The 14894-nt window shown below is 34.8% G+C and overlaps 1 protein-coding gene and 1 long non-coding RNA gene across 4 annotated transcripts; one reads left to right on the top strand and one right to left on the bottom strand.

The window, feature by feature from the left end:
* Positions 1-1874: 1874 nt before the first annotated feature.
* Positions 1875-14236, top strand: LOC110012736 (uncharacterized). 3 transcript variants are annotated; one of them, XR_016066199.1, is made up of 6 exons: positions 1875-4871; positions 4953-5080; positions 5474-5574; positions 10281-10370; positions 13668-13825; positions 13945-14236. It is a non-coding gene; the product is annotated as an uncharacterized LOC110012736 (long non-coding RNA). The 3 variants fall into 3 exon arrangements; XR_016066201.1 differs by having other exon boundaries at positions 1876-3445; XR_016066200.1 differs by lacking the exons at positions 13668-13825; positions 13945-14236 and adding an exon at positions 10702-11458.
* LOC105157072 (ABC transporter G family member 14) lies at positions 6100-9412 on the bottom strand. The gene is made up of 5 exons (XM_011073397.3): positions 9171-9412; positions 8054-8846; positions 7503-7676; positions 7168-7355; positions 6100-6951 (listed from the first exon to the last, which is right to left on the bottom strand). The coding sequence occupies exons 1-5, from the start codon at positions 9330-9332 to the stop codon at positions 6307-6309; spliced, it is 1962 nt and encodes a 653-aa protein (XP_011071699.1). The 5' UTR covers positions 9333-9412; the 3' UTR covers positions 6100-6306.
* Positions 14237-14894: the final 658 nt, after the last annotated feature.

Here is a 14894-nt window from a genome sequence, read left to right as displayed (position 1 = left end):
CTATTAATTTTGAAACTAAACTAATATGTACTATTTATAAAAGTATTTAAAAAATATTTAAAAAAAATATATCAAGAAATAACAACTTATTTGATTCGAATGGTATCATATCCATTCTAGTCATTTTACCAACAGAGGACCTTATTATGTCAAACACCCTAACATCTTATTAATCCAAACGTTTTAGAAACTTATTTTTAAACTAAAATCCAACATCTTATAAGTTCCTTAAAAAAATTTACCAAATACCCTCTTAGCCCTCTTTTGATTTTAGAATTTATGTGAAGATAGTTCGATCATTGTGGTGCTATTAAATTCCAATAAGTATTATTATTCAATATTTCGTATAATTTATTAATAAAATATATCTTAATATATTTTTTATATTTGTAAGAAATATAAAGAGTCAAAACGGTGTATTTTAAATTATTGTCTTCAATTAAAAAAGATGTTAATGAAAAATGATATAAAATCTTGATGAGGCGTAAAATAAAAAGATTACATATATATATATATATATATTTTTTTTTTTTTTCTTTTCTAACACCACTATTCTCTCATGCAAACCGCAAGGAAATGACAGAATTGTCAACGAGGGTGAAGAGTGCATTTGTAATTTTAATTTTGATTAAAATGCATTTAACTCCCTGCATTTTAAAAATCGGTTAAAAATTGTTATTTATTTTAAAAATAGTTTAAACCTCCTCTTGTATTTTTTTTAAATGTAGCTCTATATTCGTTAAATATTACTAACGACGCTAACCTTTTTACAAAATAACCGTTATATATTTATTTAGTATATATTATTTTTTATTTTAATAAGTGTTAGATTTGTATTGATCATATCAAAATCATTAGACTTAATTAATCTTAATCATTGAATTACAAATTTAAAAAAATCATATTTTACTAATTTTTAAATATAAATTATAAAAATTATTGAAAAAATAAATTAAATAAAATTAACCAATACCCACAACCTCCTGCCCTGCTCATAGTCCACCCCCAAATCCATCGCCACCCTCCCCACACCGCTCAACCCCCGCCACCTTCCCAGCCCCCATCCCCAATCGTCGTCCCCGAACCTGAGCTATGACAAGTCGCCCAAATTGGAGGTTCCGTCGCTGTCGTCGTTGCCTCCAATCGATCGCCTAGAACAACAGTTTTGGAAACGGTCTTCTTTTGAGCGACAACGGACGCTGTGGTCGTCCGCGTCCCCATTTCTTTATATATATATATTTTCTATTTGAAATTTAAATTAATTAAAAAAATTTATTAATTAAATTAAAAATAATTATTTTTTAAATCAAGTTTTAATTTTCAGTTTTAATAACTATCAAAATTATTTAAAATTAAATATAATTTATTTAAATATGTTTACCTAACGAATAATTTAAATTATTAATATTATATAATATTTAAAATTATTAACATTTATATTAATTAAGATATTTAAACTTAAAAATAAATTTACTATATTAATTTTTATATTGTAATGTTAATTTAAATTATAAAACTTAAAAAATTTATTTTTATATTTTTAGTTAAATATATTTAAAAAATATTTTATTTTTTAGATAGATGAAAATATAAAAAAGATCACTCAAAATAAAGTAAAAAATGTACATATGAAATATTTTAGTTATTTCAACAAAATACAGGGGTACAATGCATTTTAGACTTTAAATATTAGAAAAAAAAGTATAATTTTATATTTTTAAAATGGATAAATATCAATTTATCCCCATCTGATATTAAAAATAAGCAATTATCCTATTTTCTTTTATATATAAGGACTAAATTATTATATTTTAAAAAATATAAAAATAAATTACTATTTATTTTTTTATAAGGTGGTAAGCTTGCATTTTTTCCTTTTTAGAAGTGTTTAAAGCTTGTGTCAAAAAAAAAAAAAAAAGAGGGTTTTAAGTTGATTAAGCCTTTAGCACAATATGCAGGATGCTTTTGATTGTTTTCCAGATAATGAACACATGAAAACAATTTCAGAATTGATCCCCAGCCCCATGGGATCAAATCGAGCATTAGAATTGGGTGGTGGATTGCAGGTTGCAGGGTGAGGTCAAAGATGTTAATTAAATCAAACACTTCCGTGGCGCGAGAATGATTTGTCTGGTACAGTCGCCAGCCTATGCTCATTCTATGTAAATTCTGTTTTCACGATGTATTTTCCAGCTCTGGTTCGCATGTCATGGCTGCTGCTCTCTACTCTAGGCTGATGCATATGCATATTCGTGTGAAAGGAGCTCTCCGAGCAGGTCATTAGTTTCCAGAATTGATTTCGCCTGTTTATACGTTGTTCATTTGCGAATCGGTTTGTTTGTAGAGGGAAAACTTGTCTATGATGAGTTCCTATGCGACCGTCTTGTGAAATATAGCCGCCTGAAGAGATTAAAACAAGGATGAAAGAAGTTTGATTAAGATTAAGAAGCCTTTCGGTTTTATTTTCCTAGTAGAAATTGTTAGTGAATCAAAATTTAGTTTGAAAAAGATTGAGGGATGGCTTTTTGAACTTTTTTTTTTTTTCTTTTTTTTGTGGGGGTTTTGGTGGTGGAGGGGGGAGGATTCATCAACCATTAGCAAATAAAGTGTGCTTGATGAGATCATTGTTTAATGAACTGTACTGCAGCTTCCTGATTTGGTTGTCATTTCTGTTCAATAATTTCCTTTATCAGAATGGATATATCTAGAATCTGCATTGATGAGATGATAATACTAGGCGATATTTTCTTCTGTGATTGCACTAAATGGAAGTTCATGGCAGATATTTGTCATACAAGAGGCGAAAAGGATTTTCCTGATGCAGGTGTTGAAGTTGATGTGTAAAGCAGAGAACATATTCTTAAGTGTGTTCATGTCTCCTTGGTTTCCGATAATTCCTTTAAGATTGCCATAAAATATTGTTAGGCATTACTATTATAATGGTAGAACCAGCTCAATATTTGTCAAAACCTATATGTTGTTTGCTATGGCTTCCTTCTTGGCTCACAATCAGACTGTTCTGAACCAGCTCCACTAAAAGCTTCATTTAGAGGCTACTGGAAACTTGCTATGTTTCTGTCCTAAAAGTATATGGCTCGTACCCTGATACAAGAGCCGAATCCAAAGTTCTCAGAAAAACCATATTTGTGTGCTGCACACATGCTAGTCAATGAATGGAGGCAAACTTTGGTATTCCTTCAGAGGACCTGCTAATATAGGCATGCAGCTATCTGCAATTTCTGTCTTACAACATTCCAGGAACTATCCAGGACAATTTTTTCATCAGTTTGCCGCATCACGTCACTACTTGTAACTTATGAGAAGTCGAGATGGAGTGGACTTACTTTGCACTTGGATGCTGCACTTCGTGAATTAGCTTGCTCTGTTTCAGTTGATTTATGAAATCCATACTCGGCAATAAGTTCAGTCACAGAGCAGTAAAGTGGTTAGTGCTTTTGCAACAGAAATGAATGGGTTCAATTGTTTGCAGAAATTCATTGGGTCCAGAAAATGCACTTGAAACAGTATTATTTGTGGATTCAGGATTGATTACCAAATTGAATTTCGCCATTGCTTTTGCTACTTTCATGTTGGGCATGCTAGCCAGCATACTGTATCCAAGAGATCCTCTTGTTGTTCTTTCTTTCTGTTTCCTTTGTTAGGGGAAGAATAGTTCTTTACGCCATTGCTTTTGCTACTTTCATGTTGGGCATGCTAGCCAGCATACTGTATCCAAGAGATCCTCTTGTTGTTCTTTCTTTCTGTTTCCTTTGTTAGGGGAAGAATAGTTCTTTAGCTATTGCCTTCTTCCAGGGATCTTAGGATTCCGGTGGATTTAATTTTGTTTTGTCTTGGCTTTGTTTCATTTTATTTTGCTTTTGGTCCTTGGTCTATTAGCTTAATTTGTCTTTGTGCAGTAGCCCACTAACCATAAAGAAGTCCACTATCCTATGTTCTGGGGCCATGTAAAACAATATAAAAATAAATTAACCTGATAGGATATTAATTAATCCTGTATTTATTTATAGTAATTTAGGAATATGTTCTCTTTATGTCTACTGACTGCTAGGACTTGTATATATTTTGTTCTCAGAGCAAATTTGAGATGATTGTTCCTCAATCTTGATTAATGAACGAATTACAAGTATACTGTATACGTATGATCTCTCCTCTTATAGTAAATTGAGTTGAGATAAGACTGTGTTGCTTTGATGTTCACTCTATTAGTGCATTATGTCGTTGTGGAAATGATAAGGATCACTCCACGTTCTTTTTCTGGACTCTGGATCATCAAATTCAAGAGGAAGCTCTTCATGTATATACACAACTATTTATGCATGTGCATGCTATACAGAACTTTCCAAACAACCCAAAGCTTTAGATTTTGCTACTTTTTTCATAAAGAATCTTAAGATCTCCTGTTGCTGCTTCTCAAGCTGCAATATTCATACAGTTCTCTTTCAATCTGGACCTCACTCATAAATTTACTGTTCACTATCATGATCTGTCAACATTGTAACTTGTAGGAGATTGTGTACATGCCTTTTGTGAAGCTCACATTACAAACGGAAAGTTTCTTAATTGACCACGGTCTGAGAAGGTTACGGCTATCAAATACAAAGTTCAAGGATCTTTTTGGTATAAAAGTAATATATTTTGCATTGGATTGCTGAAATGATCAACATGACCATCCCTCCCTAGCTCAAGACCCAAATGATTTTCTTTTGATTCTAGCCATTTTTCACAAACTTATACTTTTTTCCGGCCATCCATTTTGTTTAACTATACTGAAACAGGTTCATCAATCTGCATCCACTGTTCAAACTAAGCTGAACCAGAATCCTGAGATTTGGTTCATGGCCTATTTCAAAGTAAAAATGCTACAGTTTAAAGCAAGGAATGTGCTTTCTTGAGTTAACCACCTCAATTCGGTTGTTGTTTTTTTTGTCCAGGTCCCACTGTGCAAAGATACAGCCAACTGAAGCACCCATTACTTTTTCCATCAATCAGATACCACAAGCCATCAGAAGCATGAAGGGACATTACTGCATGTGCTTGTCCTTTTCTACTGTTTCAGAAAGTGAGTGGCTTACACTGCACTATAAGAAGTAGAAAATGACAAGGATTTTGGATGTCACTACCCTTCTCATTCATGAGCCCTCCACTGACAGATGTACCACTATATGTTAAGGATCTTCTTCTGTTTGCTTCAGTTGGACAAATCCTTGCCATCTGAATATAAATTTTATTAAAAATGATATGAGATATCTGGACTTTTCTTGCTTAAGTTGGTACGCTTGTGTTAAGACTTCAGTTTCTCTTAAGCTTCAACATTTCTTCCTTTTCTTTTAATGAATTTTGCATTGAAGATTCCGTCACAGAAAACTACTTCTATTGCTAGTTATAATCTAATTTGATCTTTACATATATAGCAACAGTTGACTGAAATTTGTTCTTTGATTATTACCTCTAGAGTTCTGCCATTTTGTGGATCACGTGAGGACGAGATGATCTTTTGGTGGATGCTCATCTTTGTTCTCTGGAGGCCACAAGCTCCAAGCTGTTGATTAGAAGGTGGAACTCTTATCTTAAATTCAACTTTTAATGTTTCTTATGAAAAAATTTAACGCCAAGAACACAATGAGAAGCCGAAATCATAGGGAGGGAAGAAAATAATAGAGTGTAATTCTTGGATGGACCGTTTGAAGAGAATTTGATGTGCTCACTTGCTTCATCCAATAGCCATGATCAAGAGGAATCTGGTGATAAAACACCTTTGCCACCTCTGATCCAAGAGTTGCTAGTGGACCAGGAGCAATCCACTAGAGAATGACCCATAAATTTGGTACTGGATTATACAAATCTATACAAAATAGAATGTAGTGATTACTTTTCTCATATCACTATCATTTGCCTTCAAGATCCTTCGGTTTCATAAATCGTGCTCTCTTTTGTGGTCAATGCATTTGCAGGAGTCAGCTAATCAAAATTTTGTGGATTCAATGCCCCACATGGGCTGATAATCCTGTTCTGTAGAACGCGATTTTGCTTTAAGGTTTAGTCGCTTATTTACTCTTATTCTTATCATAACATGCGCACTTCTTGATGGATGTTCAAGTTTATTCCACAAGTATGAAAACCTGTCATGAATCAGATTTATACAAACCATCGCCAGAGGGTACAACGCTAATTTTATAGTTGTCTATGATCAAAACCTGGCAATGGGTGTTTGCCTAAACTATCATTATTTCTCGGTCGAAGAAATAAAAACTGTTGAACTTCTATAGGTCTTCCACTAAGCATCCTTCACCGTACCCGGTGTAAAGCTATGTATGCAATAAACCGATAGCCCACCAGCATCAGCACCATGATGGACATATCCATCCACAAATGGCTTAAACCTACTGACTTGATGGCAGGATAATCTGAAACTCGGCAATAGACTTCCTTTGCACATTCATAGTAGTCATCCTCGTTGTAGTGAACCCCAAGAAGGAGCTTGTAACAATAGTAGCTGTAACTCAGATATTTTAGCCAGACTATGAATGGGGGAATTTGTCGGACATAATATCCTCCGGCAATAAGGAAGACCAAAGTAGTTACTGAGGCTAAAGTTGCAGCTTGTTTGACGTCCATGAGTATGGCACCAAATGCCAAGCCAAGACTTTGGGAAACAAGGACGCTAAAAAGGACAACCAAAAGTGAGAGGACAAAGCTCGAAGGGTCAGGTTTAAGGCCACCCATCCAATAAAAAATGAATGTAAATGCTGTTGGCAGTGCAAGCTCCATGGGAAGATCTCCCACTGTTCTGGCTAGAAAGTAGGCAGAGAGGCGGTACATACCAGACGACCTTTCCTTGATTAGCATGTTTCTTTCTTGGGGAAAGGTGAAAACAGCATTGTACAGTGGGTAGAAGCCCCAAAACACTGAGAAAAAGAATAACATGGCAATCTGCAATTGGAAGTAACTCTTATTAGCATCTATTATAATTTAAATGTTAGCAACAGACAGTATTTTGGCTTATTTGTTGGCTTATGATTCATGGAATATTTGAAAAGCTGATCATAAGTGCGGTGTTTAACACTTGTCAGATAGTGTAACAGCAGCATTTGTTTGCTATGATGTCTGTTTGAGGGGAAGTATTATTCTGGTTGTGGAAAAGCTTACACGGTCATCAATGTGAGATGAAGGAGTGCGCCACCATAAAAGCCCGCCTAGTATTGCCACGCTTAAGACTTGGAAGATTCTTAACCTGTTGAAGGCTTCGAATCTTCGTTCCCGGAGTCCCCGTAAAAGCAGGATCTTGAATTGATGCCACCAAGTTGTGCACCATTTCTCAGATTTCACATCATTTCCTGCATTACCAGATTATGATCAGTCGCGAATTAGCAGAAGTGAAGGTATAGACATTAGAGCATGTGGGAATGGTTGTCTTCCTACTCAAGATTGGAAGAAACATAATGAGTTATCTTAATATAAGGAAGACAAGTGCAGACACTTACCTGTGGATGCTTCTTTGTAATTGTAGCTGCCGACATCTGAACTGCATAGCTCAATTTTCAGTCTTGTAGAAATGTTCTTGTCATAAGCAGAGATGAGAAATTCTCGCACAGATGTTGAGTCTTGTTGCGAGCTGTCACTCTGGTCAGTAGCATGCTGGAAATCAGGTCCAATTCCTGGAATTACATACGACATTCATATCTCTACAAATGATAACTAACAATTTGACGACTCTACTTTTTAACATTATCACTTTCTACCTATTCTCGGAGGGGGTTTCTATTAGCAACTGTTAAATTCCATTACTAAAAGGGATTACCATAAGCTGGAGTGATCCATATATTGCTGAATGTGAACATTATGAGGTGGGTCCATTTAATCTCCATTAAAGTTTTAATCATGATCACATGCTAAGTGGTATTAAGTGACATTCTATGTTGTGTGAGAAGGACATTTGAATTTGGAAAATGTTAAGATAGCCTTGACTTTCAAAACTATCAAATATGAAGCTCGTATAAAGTACATTGTACAGAAGGTAAGAAATTTTAATTACCATTAGCAAGATCAAGCAAGAGATCAGCAGGATTGACAGTGAGCGATGTTGAAAATCCAATGGAAGAGAAATACTCCAACGCAGATGATGCAAGGCCATAGTAGATTGGCGAACCTTCTGATAGCAAGACTACCTTGTCGAACATATAGTAAAGACGGCTAGAAGGCTGATGAATGGTGGTTATAATAGTTCGACCTCCACTAGCAAGCCCTTTGAGAGTCTTCAAGATCCGCTGAGCTGCCGTTGAATCAAGACCTGAAGTAGGCTCATCCAGCAGTAGCAAACTTGGGTTGATCAGCATTTCTTGACCTATGCTAACCCTCTTCTTCTCTCCACCTGATATTCCTCTGAACAGTGGCCCTCCTATCATGCTGTTCTGACACCTTGTTAACCCCAGCTCTGTTATAACATGCTCCACATGCTGTACTTTCTCTTCTTTGGTCAGGCTGTTGGGTAGCCTTAGTAGTGCAGTAAATACAAGAGTTTCAAATACCGTGAGATGTGGATATAGAACATCATCCTGTGCAACAAATCCAGTTCGACGTTTGATAGAACCTGAAAATGGCTGGCCGTTGTAAGTGATCTTTCCAGACAACCTCCCAGAAAGGCGGCCTCCAAGGGCTGTGAGGAGGGTTGTTTTTCCGCTGCCTGATGGACCAAGCATTGCCAGTATCTCTCCGGGACAAACCATGCCTGTTATCCCATTGAGTATTGTTTTCTCTTTAGTGCTTGATGTTCCTCCACAACATGTTCCTTTTCTTTCAGAATTTACCTTGTAAACAATCTCCTCAAACTGAAAGGTAAAAAGAATGTTCAGTAGGTTTGCATTGTAGTAACTGACGGATGTTACTGAAAACTATTTGAGTCTTGGTGTGGAAAAGCTTGTACTAATCATAGTCTTCATTTATACGAATCACTAGTTTTGTAGGTAAAACATATTTGTGTTTATCTGGAAACTGTATCTATTCTCTAGCATCTTTGAACATTTAAGCAGTCTGGTGACGATTGAAGGTCGGTGTCAGTAAGCATGCTTGTGTGCTTCTTTTTGAGTTGTGTGTGCGTGTGTATGTGTATGTATGTGTGCGTGTGAGAGAGAGAGAGAGAGAGAGAGAGAGACCTTTAAAGTTATGGGATATAAAATCCGTTGTAGAAAGGACTGTGAATTCCTCTGTATGGGGTAAGCCAGATAAGCGGTGTTACACGCCTCCGGCCTGTTCGGCAGACCTGTAACCAGTTCAGTGCCATTTTCCAGTTTTGGAGCCACGGAACAGACTGGCATGGTGAACTGATACTAGAACTGTTTATATGTCGTAGTATGCTGGTGAAAGGGGAAGTTAAAGAGCTGCTTTTAACTTTGGTTCGAAACTGAACTAGTTGCTACAAATATATAAGCAGAGACTTAGAAACAAGAATCTATTGCGTATTAAAGTGTCTCTGATGTAGGCCTCCCCTATCTTGTGGGATCCCACCTTTTTCTCTTAAAAAATTTCTATACTAGTCTAGATCAGTTATTTATACTAATTTCCCTCTGAGTACTATTTCTTTTATCAACTTGACATCCCATCTCTCTCTTATCATCTGATGCTTTGCTTTTCTAGCAATCTTTTTTTGGTGTTATCCTTCTTATGACCTACTCTGCTTGGATCTTCCTGCAGCTTGAACTTAGTTGGTGGGATATGAGAACCACCACTGAGCAGTGGACAATATAGTTTCATAAGCGTTTTGTGCTTGCAAGAAACTTGTTTATATTTTTACCTGTATAAAATTGGAGAACATAGGAAATACCAAATATAGTAGTATCCTAGAACAAAGGCCTTAAGCCTTGGTGGTGCTTAAAGCATTTCTTATATTTATATTTGTTGGTCATGTAAACATGAAGACTTGGAAGTGATTTTTTCGTCTACTTGGTAGACAATGATAGTGCTTCCCACCTTTCGCCTTATCTCTATTAATTAGTTCTGATTTGTTTATGGTTTTTCTGCAAATGGATTCTTACATTATATGCATGTCAGTTCTTGCCCTGAAGCACCACTTCCATATTTTCTTTTTTGTTTACTGTCGTATTTCATTTTCTTAGGGCTAATAGCGGTTTTTATTTGAGATGTCACTGTGAATATTGGAATGATGCATTATGCATAAATAAAGTATTGTACATCTTTTATGCTCCTTGACATCATTTAGCCATTGAATTCTCATAAATGTTTGACTGAATTTCTGCACTTTGCAGGAATCATTTACTGAAACTAAAAGAACAAATTGTGTATTAATTGGGATGATTAAGAAACTCGACCTATCTCGTCCTCCCGTCTCTTGAGAGGTAATTTTGCTGTCTGCATCCCTTTTCTTTCCTGTTGTTAAGAGAAGTAACTATGACGTCAGTGGTTGTTCGACCTTGATAATTTTTGCTATAGACTTTCCAAAATTTTGTACAATTAATACGACTGTGTAAAAGGTCTGAAAAAATGTACACATATTTTTCAGAGCTAGAGAATCCAAAGGTATATCTTCCGAATTGTGAGTTGGTAGTCCGTGAATGATAGTATTTTATTTCATTTCATCAAAGACAGTCAAACTAACATAGAAAAATTGAAGTCATCTGCAATAGTCTTGTATCTGTTAAAAGCTCATAGGATATCCATTTTCTCCAGTGGAAGCATTGATGCTCTTTATCAGTCCTCCACAAACAGAAGCTCAGGCATAAACTTATGACAGAGACCAAACTTCCAAAATCAACTGTACGAGATCAAGATCAGCAAATATAAAAGTTGAAAAGAAATGGTTCTTTTACTTGTAAAGCCCACTGATTCTCATTTCCCTTGTAAAATTCCTTCCTCTCCCAATTTCTTTAGCTACAGTTTTTCAACATTCGTATCGACAGAAATCATATCTGCCCTTGTGTCATTGAATGCCTAAGTTGTCTTTATTCATCAGAAAAGGTGTAGAAAATGTGAGATGAATGAAATTTGATGCTAGACAAAAAGCACCCCCCCCTCCCTCACCCGAGACACATAATATTCTCTCTGTTTACTTCCCATTCCTTCATTGTTTTCACTGGATGAGAAAAGAGAAATGATTAAAGGAGGAAGCAATCAATCTGATTCCAATTCCTGCCCATAGAAATTGTTTGTTTTTTTTTTCACAGAGCACTGAGATTTGAGGAATGGGGTCATGGTGGAGCCATTCTTCAATGTATTTTAGTCTCTTTTTTTAACTATCCTTGACACTGGATGCGCATTTATTATACATTATATATGATATGATGATGTGCACAATCACAATCCCTCCTTGAGGTTGAATTGAAGTCTTGCTTTTTGCTAATCCTCGTAATACCAACTTGTTTATTTAAGCTTCTTTGGAGCCACTTTCTTCCACTACTACCCTCACCTTTCCCACCTATTTACTTTTTACACAGATTCCTTTTCCTTGTCTTAGATCTTTCTTTAAATTTATAGCCTCATGTTGCATGCAGGATTGGATTCCCACCCTCGCATGTAGCTTGTAGCATCGGCTACCGATGTTGATTTAACAAAATTATGTTGTTATATCGTTGTGTGTGTAGGGTATATTTATCTGCTTTTTACGTATAATAGTTAATGATTCGAGCTTGAGTCGAGATTTTGAAAAATTTCAAACTTCACCTCACTTACAAAGAAAATATTTAAATTACTTTATAATCAGTTTAAATAATATCTTTACTTATTTGTCCTACTTATTATTGTTATTCTTCCAGTTTATCAATAAAAATAACATATGACTTGATAAAACGTTTGATTTTATGATAATACGTACTCATTATTATAAGTATTATTGTTATTTTATTTTAATATATATGCAAAGTTTTCAATAAATTCCAATTTGTGTTAATGAAAGCCCATGTGTTCTTTTCTTTACTCAATCCCCACCATCCAAACAGAACACTGTCCCAGCTATGGAAGTTCATGCAAGCGAATCGATTTATCTTCATTTGAATTTGTCTTTATTGTGATTTCTCCTCAAAATTAGGAATTATGCATGCAGCAAAATGCCAGTGAATCTGAGACCTCCTCTCAAATTCTCATCTAAACTATTATGCTTTGAATAACCACTGCCGCCTTCTTATCCACTCTCAGATTTTTTTGTTTGTTTAGTCAATTGATCAAAGATTCTTGCAACCTAATAAGTCAGCTTTTGATGTCGATACCCATTGTTAGTGAAACTTAACCGTTTACAAAACCCTAAATTGTAGTCGGGATATCAATACGTTTGAGTCTAACTCGTACCAAGACTTACATGTTTTGAACCTACATAGCAAGGGTCATCTTGAATTCGACTTTTGAATGACTATTGATACGAACTTATGTGTATATATATATACATAAATATGTATAAGTAGGAATATCAATGGGTATGAGTCGAGGTCGTAGTTGTAGATAGAGGTGGATCTGGTTTCCACTATGGAGACTTTCCCCTTGAGATTTAGGTTGAGGCAATCACTTTCAAGGAAAGGGAAATAACTTTCACCCCCATATTCATATAACAACAACAACTACTACTACCCTTTTATTTTCATTATCTTTGCATTATTCTTTCCAAACCACCATCCATTGTCTTTCCCCATTATTCTCCACTTACCTTTGCTCTTCTATATTTTCTTTTCAATCCAATAATTGCTTTCAATAACATCTCAAAACTTTTCCTTCTGCATACATTTAAAAATGTTTGTGATTTATTATTATTTTATTTCGATGGGCTGTTATATTCACATTATATGATTTTTACACTCATTGAAAATGATTTACCTAAATAATTACATACGATAATTTTAAATAAAAATATTTATAGAAGATGGAACAAGAAGAAATGTTTGTACATTTCTCTAATATTTTATTAAATAAAAAAGATTTTGATATTTTGATCTTGCCGATTAGCTGATATATATATATATATTTGAGAGAGAAAAACTTAAGAATTGTGATTAGGGAGATGGGTTAATAGAGAGTAAAGAGGAAAACAAAATCATGCATGTTTATGATATATATTCCAAGTCCAAGAAGATAATGAGGGCAATATGTATAATACGAAAAGAATGATGTCGTTTCTTGAGTTTATGTAATGGAGTTAGGAAGTCGACACGTGGCAAGCACTCCTAGTTTCTAGTGGGGGGTAAATGGTGAGATTTTTTATTTTTATTCTTTTTCCATTTTAAATATTATTATTCTAATAATCATGGTTTGAAAAACACGATTCTTGGTGGATTGTGGGCTGTCCCTACTCTCTACTCATTATTAAAATATTGAGTTATGAGATTTTGCACCTTTCTGGTACAATTTGTTTTAAAGTCGTCTTTGGCCTTTGAGCGTTCTCACTCTCACTGTCAGTTTTGGCCTAATTATTTGTCACTTAATTAACAACCTAATTAATGCACCTTCTTTAAAAGGAGATAAGATTTGGTGGGATGTTTTGGACATTAAATATAACCAAAAATTATTTAAGCTGCTGAGGTTATAGTGTTAGTTCCTTCTTTGCCATCTGATGCTACCTTACACTTTTCGACTTCTCATTGCTGTATTTTTTTTTTTTCTTTACCTTACACATGACATTATTTAGTGTTTTCTCTTTTTATTTTTGTTTTCAGATAGGTGATGTCGCTTTCAACTTGATCGGTGTCTCATTGTGTGAGGTATTATTCATTTTGGCTTTAGAGTTCATTTGCATTCTCAATTGGAATTGTGATTCTCATAGACATCGCTAAGTGATGTGGCTTGCGACTCGATCGGTATCCCATTGTGTGAGGTATTATTCATTTTCGCTTTAGAGTTCATTTGCATTCTCAATACTGGAACTGTGATTCCCACAGATATCGCTAAGTGATGTCTAACTTTGTATGAACCCCACGATTTTATCCTGAAAAGGTATATCACTAAAAGGATGAGGCTTTGAGGTCTATAAGTCACCCAAGTTCCTCGTCAGCAACCAACGTGGGACTTGCCAAATGATGTGTTTGCGACTTGATTAGGGTTCCGTTGCACAAGATATTGTCCGCTTTAGTTTTTGTATAGACCTCAGGATTTTGTCCTGAAAATACAACTTGCTAAAAAGATGAGTTGTTGATGTTTGTAAGTCGAGCAAGCTTCTCGTCTGCAACAAATATGGGATTTACCAAATAATATGGTTTGCGATTTGATCGGGTTTTATTTTGCAAGATATTATCCACTCTAATTTTATATGAACTCTACGATTTCTTAAAAGACGCCTTGCTAAGAAGAGAAGTCATTGGGACTTATAAACCTCTTAAATTCCTCCTTTGCAATCAACGTGAGACTTGCCAAATGATATGGTTACAATCAACATCTTTATATGTTTTATTGCGTGAGTTATTATCCGTTCTTATTTTATAAGAAGCCCAGAATTTTTTGAATGGATTTCAACCGTTGATTGTTGTGACTTGATCCCACGTAAAAAGAGGTCATAGAAAAGGAGGTATCCCACTAACAGTTAGTGCTTGTACTTGAAATATTTTTAAAATTAAAGAATGGAGGAAAATAAATCTACTCTTGTTCTTGCTTAAACAAAATGCAGTAGCAATTGGACTTGGAACTTATAGCGTGCATGCATGTGCATGCTAACTCCTCATTACTCCTTTCATCGATTATCGATCGTGTGGCTGCTATTTGTTTATTATATCATAATCATATTATATATTTCTAGATTTAAAATATTTATTTAATTTTAATACATATATATATTGACCTTTGGAGAAAAGGTAGTATATATATATATATATATATATATATATATATTTCTCTTTGGTATCACAAAGGTCATGTCTTTGCAATTACTAGCCAAAAAATATAATTAAAGT

Source organism: Sesamum indicum, linkage group LG1, assembly GCF_026168435.1.
Source record: "Sesamum indicum cultivar Baizhima isolate 11 linkage group LG1, ASM2616843v1, whole genome shotgun sequence".
NCBI classification, from domain to species: domain Eukaryota; kingdom Viridiplantae; phylum Streptophyta; class Magnoliopsida; order Lamiales; family Pedaliaceae; genus Sesamum; species Sesamum indicum.
Note: the sequence above shows the minus strand (reverse complement) of the source record. Positions and strands in the feature narration are given on the sequence as shown.